General features: G+C 49.3%; 1 protein-coding gene across 1 annotated transcript in view; it reads right to left on the bottom strand.

Annotated features, from left to right (window-relative positions):
* Positions 1 to 11,128, bottom strand: part of LOC144722916 (uncharacterized) — a 66,347-nt gene extending 55,219 nt beyond the window's left edge. The window contains exons 1-2 of the mRNA XM_078601334.1: positions 10,829 to 11,128; positions 7,262 to 7,364 (exon numbers count right to left, since the gene is read on the bottom strand). Coding sequence (XP_078457460.1) covers positions 7,262 to 7,363 — 102 coding nt within the window. The 5' untranslated portion in view covers position 7,364; positions 10,829 to 11,128. The remainder of the gene's footprint in view (positions 1 to 7,261; positions 7,365 to 10,828) is intronic.
* Positions 11,129 to 12,283: the final 1,155 nt, after the last annotated feature.

Genomic DNA, 12,283 nt, shown 5'->3' with positions numbered 1-12,283 from the left:
CGTGGGGGATGTTCAGCGGTTTTTGGGATTTGCCTCGTATTACCGAAGATTTGTGCCGGGTTTTGCGACAATTGCGAGGCCCTTGCATCTTCTTACAGGTAAAGGACGGAAGTTTGTTTGGGGACAGACGGAGGAGGCGGCCTTTCGGAGTCTGCATGATCTATTGGCCACGTCCCCAACATTGGATTATCCCGATTTCGATCACCCATTCATTCTTGATACGGACGCGAGTGACACGGGTATTGGGGCGGTATTATCACAGTCTAAAGGGGGTGTAGAGCGTGTCGTGGCGTATGGTAGCCGAGTCTTGTCTCCTGCGGAAACCCGCTACTGTGTCACTCGCAGGGAACTATTGGCGGTTGTTTTTTTCCTACGGCAATTTCGACCATACCTCTACGGTCGTTCTTTTATTGTGCGTACGGATCATGCGGCCTTGCAATATGCCCTTAAAATTGACCAGCCATCCGGACAGTTGGCACGTTGGTTGGACACGCTACAGGAATTTTCCTTCCAAATTCAACATCGGAAGGGAGTGCGCCATGCGAACGCTGACGCACTTTCCAGATTACCGCGGCGCGCCCCTTGTAAATGTGCGTCGGGGACGCATAGGTGTTCGCCGATTCCAAACCCCCCTCAGCCGCTTACGTTGGCCATCGAGAAGTCGGACACTCCGATGGAACCGGGACCGGCTGACGGGGTTTTGAATCTGCCGCGGTCTGTCTGGATCCGGGAACAGATGATGGATGAGTCGTTGGTGTCCTTGCGGAAGCGGTCTGCTAGGGACAATGGGAGTCCGAGTACGGCTGTGGGGCCGCAAACCGCTCTCTGAGATGGTCTGCTTATGTGGCGGGAGGGGTTCCAGGAACGTTGGCGCCTGGTGGTACCAACGTCCTTGCGATTCGAGTTGATTAGAACCCTCCATTGTGACACTCTCTTACATTTAGGGGTGCAGAAGACCTTGTTGATGTTGCAACGTCATTATTTTTGGCACGGCATGGCGACAGATGTCGTAGGGCACGTGCGCGCGTGCCCTGCGTGTGCACGACGTAAGCCGCCGAAACATCCTTACGTGCTGCCTCTCCAGTCGATTCAGGTGTCTCGAGTCAATGAATTGGTGGCACTGGACATATTGGGACCTTTTCCACCATCGGCGAGGGGTAATAAATATTTGCTGGTAGGGGTTGAGTACCTCTCCCGTTGGCCGATGGCCTGGCCGTTGCCCGATCAGTCGGCCGCGGCCATTACCGACTCCTTTTTGTTTGGGTATATTATGGACAAGGGGGCGCCTGAGAGACTCCTCACGGACCAGGGCAGGAATTTCTCTTCTAAATTATTGGCGGAAGTGTGCGCGGGCCTTGGGACTAAGAAAGTACGGACATCCCCATACCATCCGCAGACGGATGGTATGGTTGAACGGCTGAACAGGACATTGTCTGCCATGCTTTGCCATACCGTGAGCGAACAACAATCAGATTGGGATCTGCACATCCCCGGAGTGCTTTCGGCGTACAGGATGACGCCTCATGCGGCTACAGGGTATTCGCCGTTTTACCTTATGTATGGTCGGGAAAACGTGCCGCCGGTGGATGTGCAATTGGGAACTGGGGTGAAGGGACCTCGTAAACCACTTCCTGAATACATTCAGGACACGGTTCGCCGAGTCACGGAGGCGCGGGAGAATGCCCGCGTGGCTACGGCCAAAGCCCAGGCCCGGAACGAGCGGTATGCGCGACGGTCCAAGGGGGTGTGCCCCTGGAAGGTTGGGGACCTAGCCTGGCTTCATTGTCCACAGGTACGTCCGGGAACCTCTCCGAAATTGCACAAACCCTGGCATGGTCCCGTACGCCTCATTGCGGTTCCCAACCCACAGTCAGCACGCGTCCAAATTGGATCTCGTCGCTGGGTTGTGCATACGTCGCGCTTGAAACCATATGTTGCTCCCTTACATGATGCGTCATCCCCCAATGTTGCCTTGCCGGGGTCTGTTGCTGCTGACTCTCCCCTGCCTGCGTCCACTGATCTTGCTAGAGCGCCTGTCGTACCTGTTCCAGACAGGCCGGCCGTGACATTGCGGGGGACGAGGGGCCCTGCTCGGAGGACGCCTGCCAGGTCTGCGGGACCTTCGAGCCCTGCAGCCCTTCCGACCCAGCTGCAGGCACGGTCACGGGACAAGCCCAAGACTGATTCTTTAGGGACACGGGACGTTGGTGGACTTCCAGCTGCGACAGGGGGATTACCCCCTGTCATTCCTCGACTTTCATCGCGTTCCCGTTCTGCGAGTGGGCCGCCGACCGTCCGGGACGGGCCGGCGACCCGCACACGTTCCAAATCGCATACGTTTCGTTGATTGTTGCTGTGTTGTTATCTTTTTCTTACAGTTGTATTTATTGCATGCTTTTTGTACGTTCGTTGATGTTAATTGCGTTGTTGTTGTTGTTCTTGCTGTTACATTGTATGCTTAGTGTCCTTTAGGGGGGTAGGTCGATTCGCCGCATTACGATTGCTATTGGTCAGCCGAGGTCGGCTGGGATTTTTCTACGGGGGAGGGTGGTGTAATGCAGGCGTAAGCGACCTTCCGGATGTGACGTCACGGGGGGTGGAGTCATGTGACGTGGGTGGAAGGTTCGGGTCCTTAAGCGGGTAAACCGGAAGGGGAAGTCAGTCGGGGTGTGAGCGGAAAAGAGTGAGGCCACGCGGGCGAGTGAGAAGAGGGGGGGCACCGACGGCCATCGGGAGCCAACCCCGAAGACAGGAGGAAGCTACGGAGTGGTGTGCAGCTGCGGAGAAGACAGCCAGAAGGGCTGTGTGTTAGAGGCAGCGGTGTGGCTGCCAGGTGTGGCGAGAGAGAAGAGGGAGAGACAGCACGAGGCTGTCAGAGCTGCAGAGAGGACGAAGGAGAGAGGAGTTGCAGCGAGTACAGCCAAGGGGGGCTGTGTGAGAGTAACAGCAGCGGGGCTGCTGTTGTGGACCGGGCCGACATCGGAGTCAGCACCGTGGAGAAGCTACAGAGTAGAGACAGCCGTGTGGGAATACAGTACGAACCGAATAAAGGACACTGAGCCAGACATCGTGGTCCAGTCGTTTATTACAAATGTAAACGAACCAACGCAACGGTGGCTGTGCTCGTGAGACATCCGGCTCGTTTGAAAACGAGGGGAACAAACAAGGGACAACACCACATCGAGGGAAGGCGAGAGAGGCACACACCGAGAGGCACACCCACGCACAGAGAGAGATACACACACAGAGAGACACACAGAGAGAGACACACAGAGAGACACAGAGAGACAGATATAGAGAGACACAGACAGAGAGAGACACACACACAGAGAGACACAGAGAGAGACACACATACACACAAAGATACAAGAGAGAGAGAGACATATAGGGAGACACAGAGAGAGAGACATATAGGGAGACACAGAGAGAGAGACACACAAACCGAGAGACACACACACAAAGACACACACACACACACAGAGACACACACACAACAACATCACAGCCAGTTATAGTCTGCTAAAAAACGAGAGCCACCGCCACATCGAGGGAAAGGGGCAACGTTGGCTTTGTTAGTGAGACATTTAGCCCGTTAATGTAAAGACATTTAACTTGGTAATGTAAATTGGTAATGTAACTCAGAGAGTCGGAAATAACTACTGACAATGGCAGGTAGGATGGAAACATCAACAACCAGTTAAGGCTTTACCTGGTTAATAATGATTGCACAATTTGTACCCATCTTCTCGGTTGAAGTTATGTCTGTGTTTATATATCTGGATGGCTTCATGAATACATCTTTGATGGTAGCCCGAAGGTTTGCAGAGTACCTTGGTCTCGGAAAAAAACAAGCCCGCCGCGTTCAAGCAGTGATCATCCATGGTAGAGGTCTTGGTTCTGCCGTGTTTCAAATCTGCCTTGTGTTCGCGAACACGGTCCGAGACGTCGTTTCATTTCCCCAATGTAACTGCTATCGCAGACACAACTTAGTTTGTAGATACCAGGGTGTTGCATGTCAGGAATCACATTTTTCACAGATGGGATCAGGTCACGGATTTTGTGTACTTTGTTGAATCGAACCTGAATCTTGTGTTTGTTCAAGATTTTGGAAATCTTTTTGCTAACCCCTGCTATGTATGGCAAGGTGATGATTTTTATTGGGTCCTCAGATGGTTCTCTACCCATGGTTGGGGATACAGCTTTGCGGATTGTGCGGTCCGAATATCCATTCATCTTGAGGACTTGGCGTACTTGCCCCAGTTAACTGGATACGCTGCTGCTGAAACTGGAGAGTGCCACTAAGAGGTGGGGCCTTACCATCAGCCCCACCAAAACTAAGCACCTGCCTAGGTATTTTGTACCATCGGACATTCCACCCCCACAACTCCAAATCGGTGATGGGGCAATTGTGGAGAGAGTGGAGAGTTTCCCATACCTGGGCAGTCTGCTGATGAGCGGCTCTGGTTTAGCAGCAGAGGTCTCACTCCGAATCAGTCGAGCGGCAATGTATTTTAATCGGTTGCGTAACGCTGTGTGGAAGCTACCTGGTCTGTCGCTCCGCACGAAGCTTCAGGTCTTCTCGGCCATGGTCATTCCCTCCCTTCTCTACGCTTGCAAAACATGGACCCCCCTAATGGAGCATCTTTGCCAGTTAAAATCATTTAGGTTGGCATGCCTACGATCTATCCTGGGTTTAACCAGGCTGGATTGTGTGAGGAGCTCACAAATCATTGAAAGATCTGGGCAAAGTCCCATTGGTGAGCTCCTCCGTCAGGCAAGGCTGCGTTGGCTGCCTAAACAGCTTTTGTTCGGCCGAATCGAGGGGGCTAAACGGACTTGGCACAGGCTAGAGAAGAGATGGAGTGATGTGGTACAGGAGGACGTGGAGCTGAGTGGACTTGTCGATGACTGATACCAGCGGTGTCAAGATCGGCCTCTATGGAGGAGGCTCAGTTGGAGGCAGTCGCCCTCCAACAACAACGGAGGGCGGAGGAGCGACGCTCACAACAACGAGCGGAGCGCCGGGTGGCTAAAGCACAGCAATTTGGCACAGTAGGGGGCACAGGTGGTGCATCAGCCAGTCATCTCGGTCATCTCAGTCAGTCGACCCGTGGCACCTGGGTCTGCCCCGTGACCTCCTGCCAGCGAGCCTTCGACACTTCACGTGGCCTCAAGGTGCACATGGCCTGGCACAAGCGTCGTGGTGACGTCACCGCCACTTAGTGGCGAATGGCGGTTGTTGTGTATGTAGGTACGGGGTTACTGTGTGTGACTGTGTGAGGCTGTGTGTATAAGTACAGTGTTGCTGTGTGTGACTGTGTGTGTAGGTACGGGGTCACTGTGTGTGACTGTGTGTAGGTACGGGGTCACTGTGTGTGACTGTGTATGTAGGTACGGTGTTGCTGTGTGTGACTGTGTGTAGGTACAGTGTTAATGTGTGTGACTGTGTGTGTAGGTACGGGGTCACTGTGTGTGACTGTGTGTGTAGGTACGGGGTCACTGTGTGTGACTCTATATGTAGGTACAGTGTTTCTGTGTGTGACTGTGTGTGTAGGTACAGTGTTGCTGTGTGTGACTGTGTGTGTAGGTACGGGGTCACTGTGTGTGACTGTGTGACTGTGTGTGTACAGTGAGGGAAAAAAGTATTTGATCCCCTGCTGATTTTATATGTTTGCCCACTGACAAAGCAATGATCAGTCTATAATTTTAATGGTAGGTTTATTTGAACGGTGAGAGACAGAATAACAATAACAAAATCCAGAAAAACGCATGTCAAAAATGTTATAAATTGATTTGCATTTTAATGAGGGAAATAAGTATTTGACCCCCTCTCAATCAGAACGATTTCTGGCTCCCAGGTGTCTTTTATACAGGTAAAGAGCTGAGATTAGGAGCACACTCTTAAAGGCAGTGCTCCTAATCTCAGCTTGTTACCTGTATAAAAGACACCTGTTCACAGAAGCAATCAATCAATCAGATTCCAAACTCTCCACCATGGCCAAGACCAAAGAGCTCTCCAAGAATGTCAGGGACAAGATTGTAGACTTACACAAGGCTGGAATGGGCTACAAGACCATCGCCAAGCAGCTTGGTGAGAAGGTGTCAACAGTTGGTGCGATTTTTCGCAAATGGAAGAAAGACAAAATAACTGTCAATCTCCCTTGGCCTGGGTCTCCATGCAAGATCTCACCTCGTGGAGTTGCAATGATCATGAGAACGGTGAGGAATCAGCCCAGACCTACACGGGAGGATCTTGTCAATGATCTCAAGGCAGCTGGGACCATAGTCACCAAGAAAACAGTTGGTAACACACTACGCCATGAAGGACTAAAATCTTGCCGCGCCCGCAAGATCCCCTTGCTCAAGAATGCACATATATATGCCTTCTGAAGTTTGCCAATGAACATCTGAATGATTCAGAGGACAACTGGGTGAAAGTGTTGTGGTCAGATGAGACCAAAATGGAGCTCTTTAGCATCAACTCAACTCGCCGTGTTTGGAGGAGGAGGAATGCTGCCTATGATCCCAAGAACACCATCCCCACCGTCAAACATGGAGGTGGAAACATTATCCTTTGGGAGTGTTTTTGTGCTAAGGGGACAGGACAACTTCAGCGCATCAAAGGGACGATGGACGGGGCCATGTACCGTCAAATCTTGGGTGAAAACCTCCTTCCCTCAGCCAGGGCATTGAAAATGGGTCGTGGATGGGTATTCCAGCATGACTATGACCCAAAACACACGGCCAAGGCAACAAAGGTGTGGCTCAAGAAGAAGCACATTAAGGTCCTGGAGTGGCCTAGTCAGTCTCCAGACCTTAAGCCATTAGAAAATCTGTGGAGGGAGCTGAAGGTTCGAGTTGCCAAACGTCAGCCTCGAAACCTTAATGACTTGGAGAAGATCTGCAAAGAGGAGTGGGACAAAATCCCTCCTGAGATGTGTGCAAACTTGGTGGCCAACTACAAGAAACGTCTGACCTCTGTGATTGCCAACAAGGGTTTTGCCACCAAGTACTAAGTCATGTTTTGCAGAGGGGTCAAATACTTATTTCCCTCATTAAAATGCAAATCAATTTATCACATTTTTGACATGCGTTTTTCTGGATATTTTTGTTGTTATTCTGTCTCTCACTGTTCAAATAAACCTACCATTAAAATTATAGACTGATCATTTATTTGTCAGTGGGCAAACGTACAAAATCAGCAGGGGATCAAATATTTTTTTCCCTCACTGTATGTACAGGGTCACGGTGAGCTCCTGACCCGCGTGTGCCCCGCGCGCTGCTGCTCCAGGGTGTCGTGCCGCGAGGTTTCCGCGTTCCTCGCGCTCTGTGTCTCCCTCAGCGCACTCCCCACCTCGTCCATGCTGCAAGGACACACGACTCTCACGACTCACACTCACAACTCTCACTCATGACTCTCACGACGCCCATTCACTCACGACTCTCACACACGACTCTCATGAATCTCACGCAAAACTCTCACGCACGACTCTCACACACGACTCTTACGCACGACTCTCACGCCCCGGAGCTCCTCGATAAGGGGGGGGAGGGGTAACTCAAATACTTACAAAGGTCGCTACAACCAATGTTGTATGATGCCATCTATTGGTCACCTCAGCCCAGCAGGGACCAAGTGCCAGGTGGGATATCTCTTCGAGGTTCCATGAGCCAAATATACAAACAGTACAGGATCATTACCGTACATGCCACATTATTTAAGTGCTCAGAGGTTTACTACAGGAATTGCTGAGAAAACCGCAGGGAGACAAAACCAATATCATAAACTGTAAGATAAACAAAGTAGCCATGCAGACCAGATATAATAGATTTCTCCACACACTAAATCTTGACTTAAAGCTTTCGTGACTGCAGGAATTCAGATTCTTTCAGTCTTTCGGTAAAGTCACGGAGATAAGTTCAAAGAAAATAACAAAAAACTACGACGTTTCGATCGCAACACAAGCGGTCGTCATCAGGAAAAGGGGGTTAGCTTCTAAAGGCAAACTGTTTATAAAGGTTTGAAATGGGTGTAGCCCAAGTGTGTCAGCAGCATGGGCGGGGCAGCTAATGTTGATGTAAGTGGTGGGCAGCAACCATTACGGTGGTGGGTTTTCCACCTATTAAAGGGCTGCCAAGTTAAAATTACCATGTTAATGTAATATCCGTGAGTGGCCTCCAGAGCGAGCGCACTGAGGTGGCTATGTTAATGTGAGAGATTAGCATGTTAATGGCAGATCGCAGAGCCGCAACCTCTAGGTCGGCGCGCGAAGGTGGCTGTGTAAGTGTGAGAAATGTAACCGGTTAATGTAAATTCGGAGAGCCGAAAATTACATCTAACATCACAGCCAGTTATGACTTAAACTGGTTGGTAACGTCCTTCCAATGATTGCTCAGTTTGTACCCATCTTCTCGGTTGAAATTGTGTCTGTGTCTGTATATATGTGTTGTCTTTGTGTGTGTGTTGTCTGTGTGTGTCTCTCTGTGTGTATGTTGTCTCTGTGTGTGTCTCTCTGTGTGTATGTTGTCTCTGTGTGTGTGTGTTGTCTCTGTGTGTGTGTGTTTGTCTCTGTGTGTGTGTGTCTCTCTGTGTGTGTCTCTCTGTGTGTGTGTCTCTCTGTGTGTATGTTGTCTCTCTGTGTGTATGCTGTCTGTGTGTGTGTGTGTTGTCTCTGTGTGTGTGTTGTCTCTCTGTGTGTATGTTGTCTCTCTCTGTGTGTATGTTGTCTCTCTGTGTGTAGGTTGTCTCTGTGTGTGTGTGTTGTCTCTCTTTGTGTATGTTGTCTCTGTGTGTGTGTGTTGTCTGTGTGTGTGTGTGTGTGTCTCTCCGTGTGTATGTTGTCTCTGTGTGTGTGTGTCTCTCTGTGTGTATGTTGTCTCTCATTGTGTATGTTGTCTCTGTGTGTGTGTTGTCTCTGTGTGTGTCTCTGTGTGTGTCTCTCTCTGTGCGTGTGTGTGTCTCTCTGTGTGTATGTTGTCTCTCTGTGTGTATGCTGTCTCTCTGTGTGTGTGTTGTCTCTCTGTGTGTGTGTTGTCTCTCTGTGTGTATGTTGTCTCTCTCTGTGTATGTTGTCTCACTGTGTGTATGTTGTCTCTCTGTGTGTGTGTCTCTCTGTGTGTATGTTGTCTCTGTGTGTGTGTGTGTTGTCTTTCTGTGTGTGTGTGTTGTCTCTATGTGTGTTGTCTCTCTGTGTGTATGTTGTCTCACTGTGTGTGTGTGTGTCTCTGTGTGTGTGTTGTCTCTGTGTGTGTGTGTTGTCTCTGTGTGTGGGTGTTGTCTCACTGTGTGTGTGTTGTCTCTCTGTGTGTATGCTGTCTCACTGTGTGTATGTTGTCTCTGTGTGTGTGTGTGTTGTCGCTCTGTGTGTGTGTGTCTCTGTGTGTGTGTGTTGTCTCTCTGTGTGTGTGTTGTCTCTCTGTGTGTATGTTGTCTCTCTCTGTGTGTGTGTCTCTCTGTGTGTATGTTGTCTCTCTGTGTGTGTGTTGTCTGTGTGTGTGTGTGTGTCTCTGTGTGTGTGTGTTGTCTCTCTGTGTGTGTGTTGTCTCTGTGTGTGTGTCTCTCTGCATTTTGTCTATCTGTGTGTGTGTTGTCTCTCTGTGTGTGTGTGTTGTCTCTCTGTGTGTGTCTCTCTCTGTATTTTGTCTCTCTGTGTGTGTGTTGTCTCTCTGTGTGTGTGTTGTCTCTCTGTGTGTATGTTGTCTCACTGCATATTGTCCCTCTGTTCTCCCGTTTCCTCCCATTGACATCATCACCCAGCTCAGAAATCCTCTCTTATCAAGACACTCATACATCGGGCTAAAACAGTGTCAGATGGTGAATGTCTTGTGAGAGAGATTAAACATGTTAAAGAAGCATTACGACAGAATGGTTACAATAATGCTCAAATTAACAGAGCACTGAATGCCAAATCACGAACGCAAAGCAACACTGCTGAAAGCGATCATATTGTTCAAACAATTAAAATACCATATATCTCAGGAGTAACTGACAAATTAGCTCGTGTTTTGCAAAAGCAAAACATTAAAGTAAGATTTGGTACAGTACACAAAATTCAAAAACTAGTATCTTTCACTAAAGACGAATTGCCTAAATTACTTACAGAAGGTGTATATCGGATTAATTGTTTTGTGGCAGATGCTATATTGGTCGTAACATATGCGTAAGTCTAAAAGAACACCAAATAAATATTAAATTATCTCATACACAACTGTCGGCAGTGGCAGAGCATGCTTGTCAACAAGGACACTCAATTGATTTTGATAACGTTGAAGGGGTGTGTAAAACTAATTATTACTGGCCAAGACTAATTAGAGAATCCATTGAAATTGAGAGAAATACAAATAAATTTAATCGCTCTGACAGCTACAGTCTTAGAGCGGCCTGGAGGCATATTATAAAATACATCAAATATATATTACAATTCCTTATAGGGGAAACAAATACCAATGAACAATTTAATGATTACCCTCCACGCCTCGAATCACTGCACCAGATTGAGTTTAAAAGATGATGTCACCCTGCTGCTGCTCTATTTAAGACCGGGAGCAAGTGGAGGGCCTCACCATTCTGGCAAATTGCCCGATGATGCTGGATGTAATTACCAGCGAAACGTGTACTCAAAATTGTAAATGATGTTGATTCACCCTTCAACACACCGGTGGGCTAAAGTAGTGAACTATTTGTCTTTGTAAACGTGACACGTTTTTTTACTGTTTGGTGGTGGAGGGTTACGATACATTTATAAATAACGCGATCTAACCCAAAACACCTTTATTATTAATAATATTGGTCGCGAAAGCCTACGTGTTAAACTGATACATAACATACCTTGTCAAGCCCGCGGTGCTGGGGCAGCCGTCACTGAACGTGAAGCTGATCGCTGGGCCCTTTGCCAGCCAAGCACTGCTGACGGCCACGGTGCGAGGGACGCCGCTTTGTTGGTGCTTGTGGAGTTTTGTTACCAGGAGATGCTCACGGCCGGGAGACGGCGACAGGGGCGGGCTCTGTGTGCGAACCCCACTCACGCGAACCCCCACTTCTCGGGCGGGGCGGATACAAAGGAGGAACTCAAAGCCCCGCCGCCACTCCGCCACGCACTCTCGGCTCCGCGCAATGTTGTGTGCGCTCCGTTGCTCCGAGTTGCAACGCCGCTTGTGGGATTTCGGAGACGCGGTCCCTCAGACTGAAGCGTCTCTTTCACAGCGGTGCATTTGACAAGGCAGGACGGACGTCCAGCCCACTGCTAAGCAGTTGCTTGCTTGGCAGGACCCTCCTGGAAACACGCTCGAGACTCATCAGTGAGGCTCTCTTGCGTAAACAGGCGCAATATCAGCACTGTCACGGGTTTCAACGATATTGGTGGAGGGAGGGAGGAGCGGGTATGTTGGCAGTGATACCTCACACAGTCGCCTTTCCACGGCCGTCACTCACTCTACCCGACAGAATAATGACACCACCACCAACCACCACCAACCACCACCACAACCGCCGTGTTTCTGGAGAGCGCCACACTGTAGGCCACGCCGACGACGTTAGGAGCGGCTCCGTCCCACTCGGCTCTAGAGACGCCTGCTTAGTAGAAGGATCGAGCTGCACACTCACCGTGGACCTGTGTACAGCACGCCCAGACAGCAGAATCACTCCCACGATGTATTTGATTGCTAATCTCAAGCTGAATTTTGTCTTAAAACTTTCGTGACTGCAGGAATTCATATTATTGATTATTTCGGTAAAGTCACGTAGATAGAACATAGAATAAAAATAAAAGATAATAAAATAAAATAAAAAAGAAAATTTGAAAATAATAAAGCAAAAACCCATCGCCTGACGAAGCCCGCTTGTTTTGCGATCAAAACGTCGTGGGTTTGTGCTTTATAAAATGTATTATTATTATTTATTTTTATTTTATAATATTTTATTTTATTTTATATCAACGTGACTTTCCCGAAAGAACCAAGAATATGAATCTCAAGCTGCTTCTGCTCAAACTATTGCATGAGGAATCATGCCGTCTGTAACAGCTGAGTTATCCCATTTTTTTTATCTGTCAGAAATGCCAAGGAGTGTAGACCGCGTGGCATACTGGCTGAGTGTCTCGCAGCCTCCTCGGCCCGTGGTTCGTGTTTCTCTGCGCCCTCTCCGGGTACTCGAGCAGTGCCTGAGAGCCATTGGTCCTCGCGCTAAGCCAGCGGGCGGCAAGACCTGCGGCTCCGGAGCCGCATGCGGCTCTTTAAAGGACTGTTTCGTGACGCTATTTACTAAGGACCGCCGTAATGTATTCGC

Source organism: Lampetra planeri, chromosome 16 (genome assembly GCF_965212315.1).
Source record: "Lampetra planeri chromosome 16, kcLamPlan1.2.h2, whole genome shotgun sequence".
In the NCBI taxonomy this organism is placed as follows: Eukaryota; Metazoa; Chordata; class Hyperoartia; order Petromyzontiformes; family Petromyzontidae; genus Lampetra; species Lampetra planeri.
The sequence above is the reverse complement of the archived record's forward strand: the minus strand, read 5'-3'. Positions and strand labels throughout refer to the sequence as shown.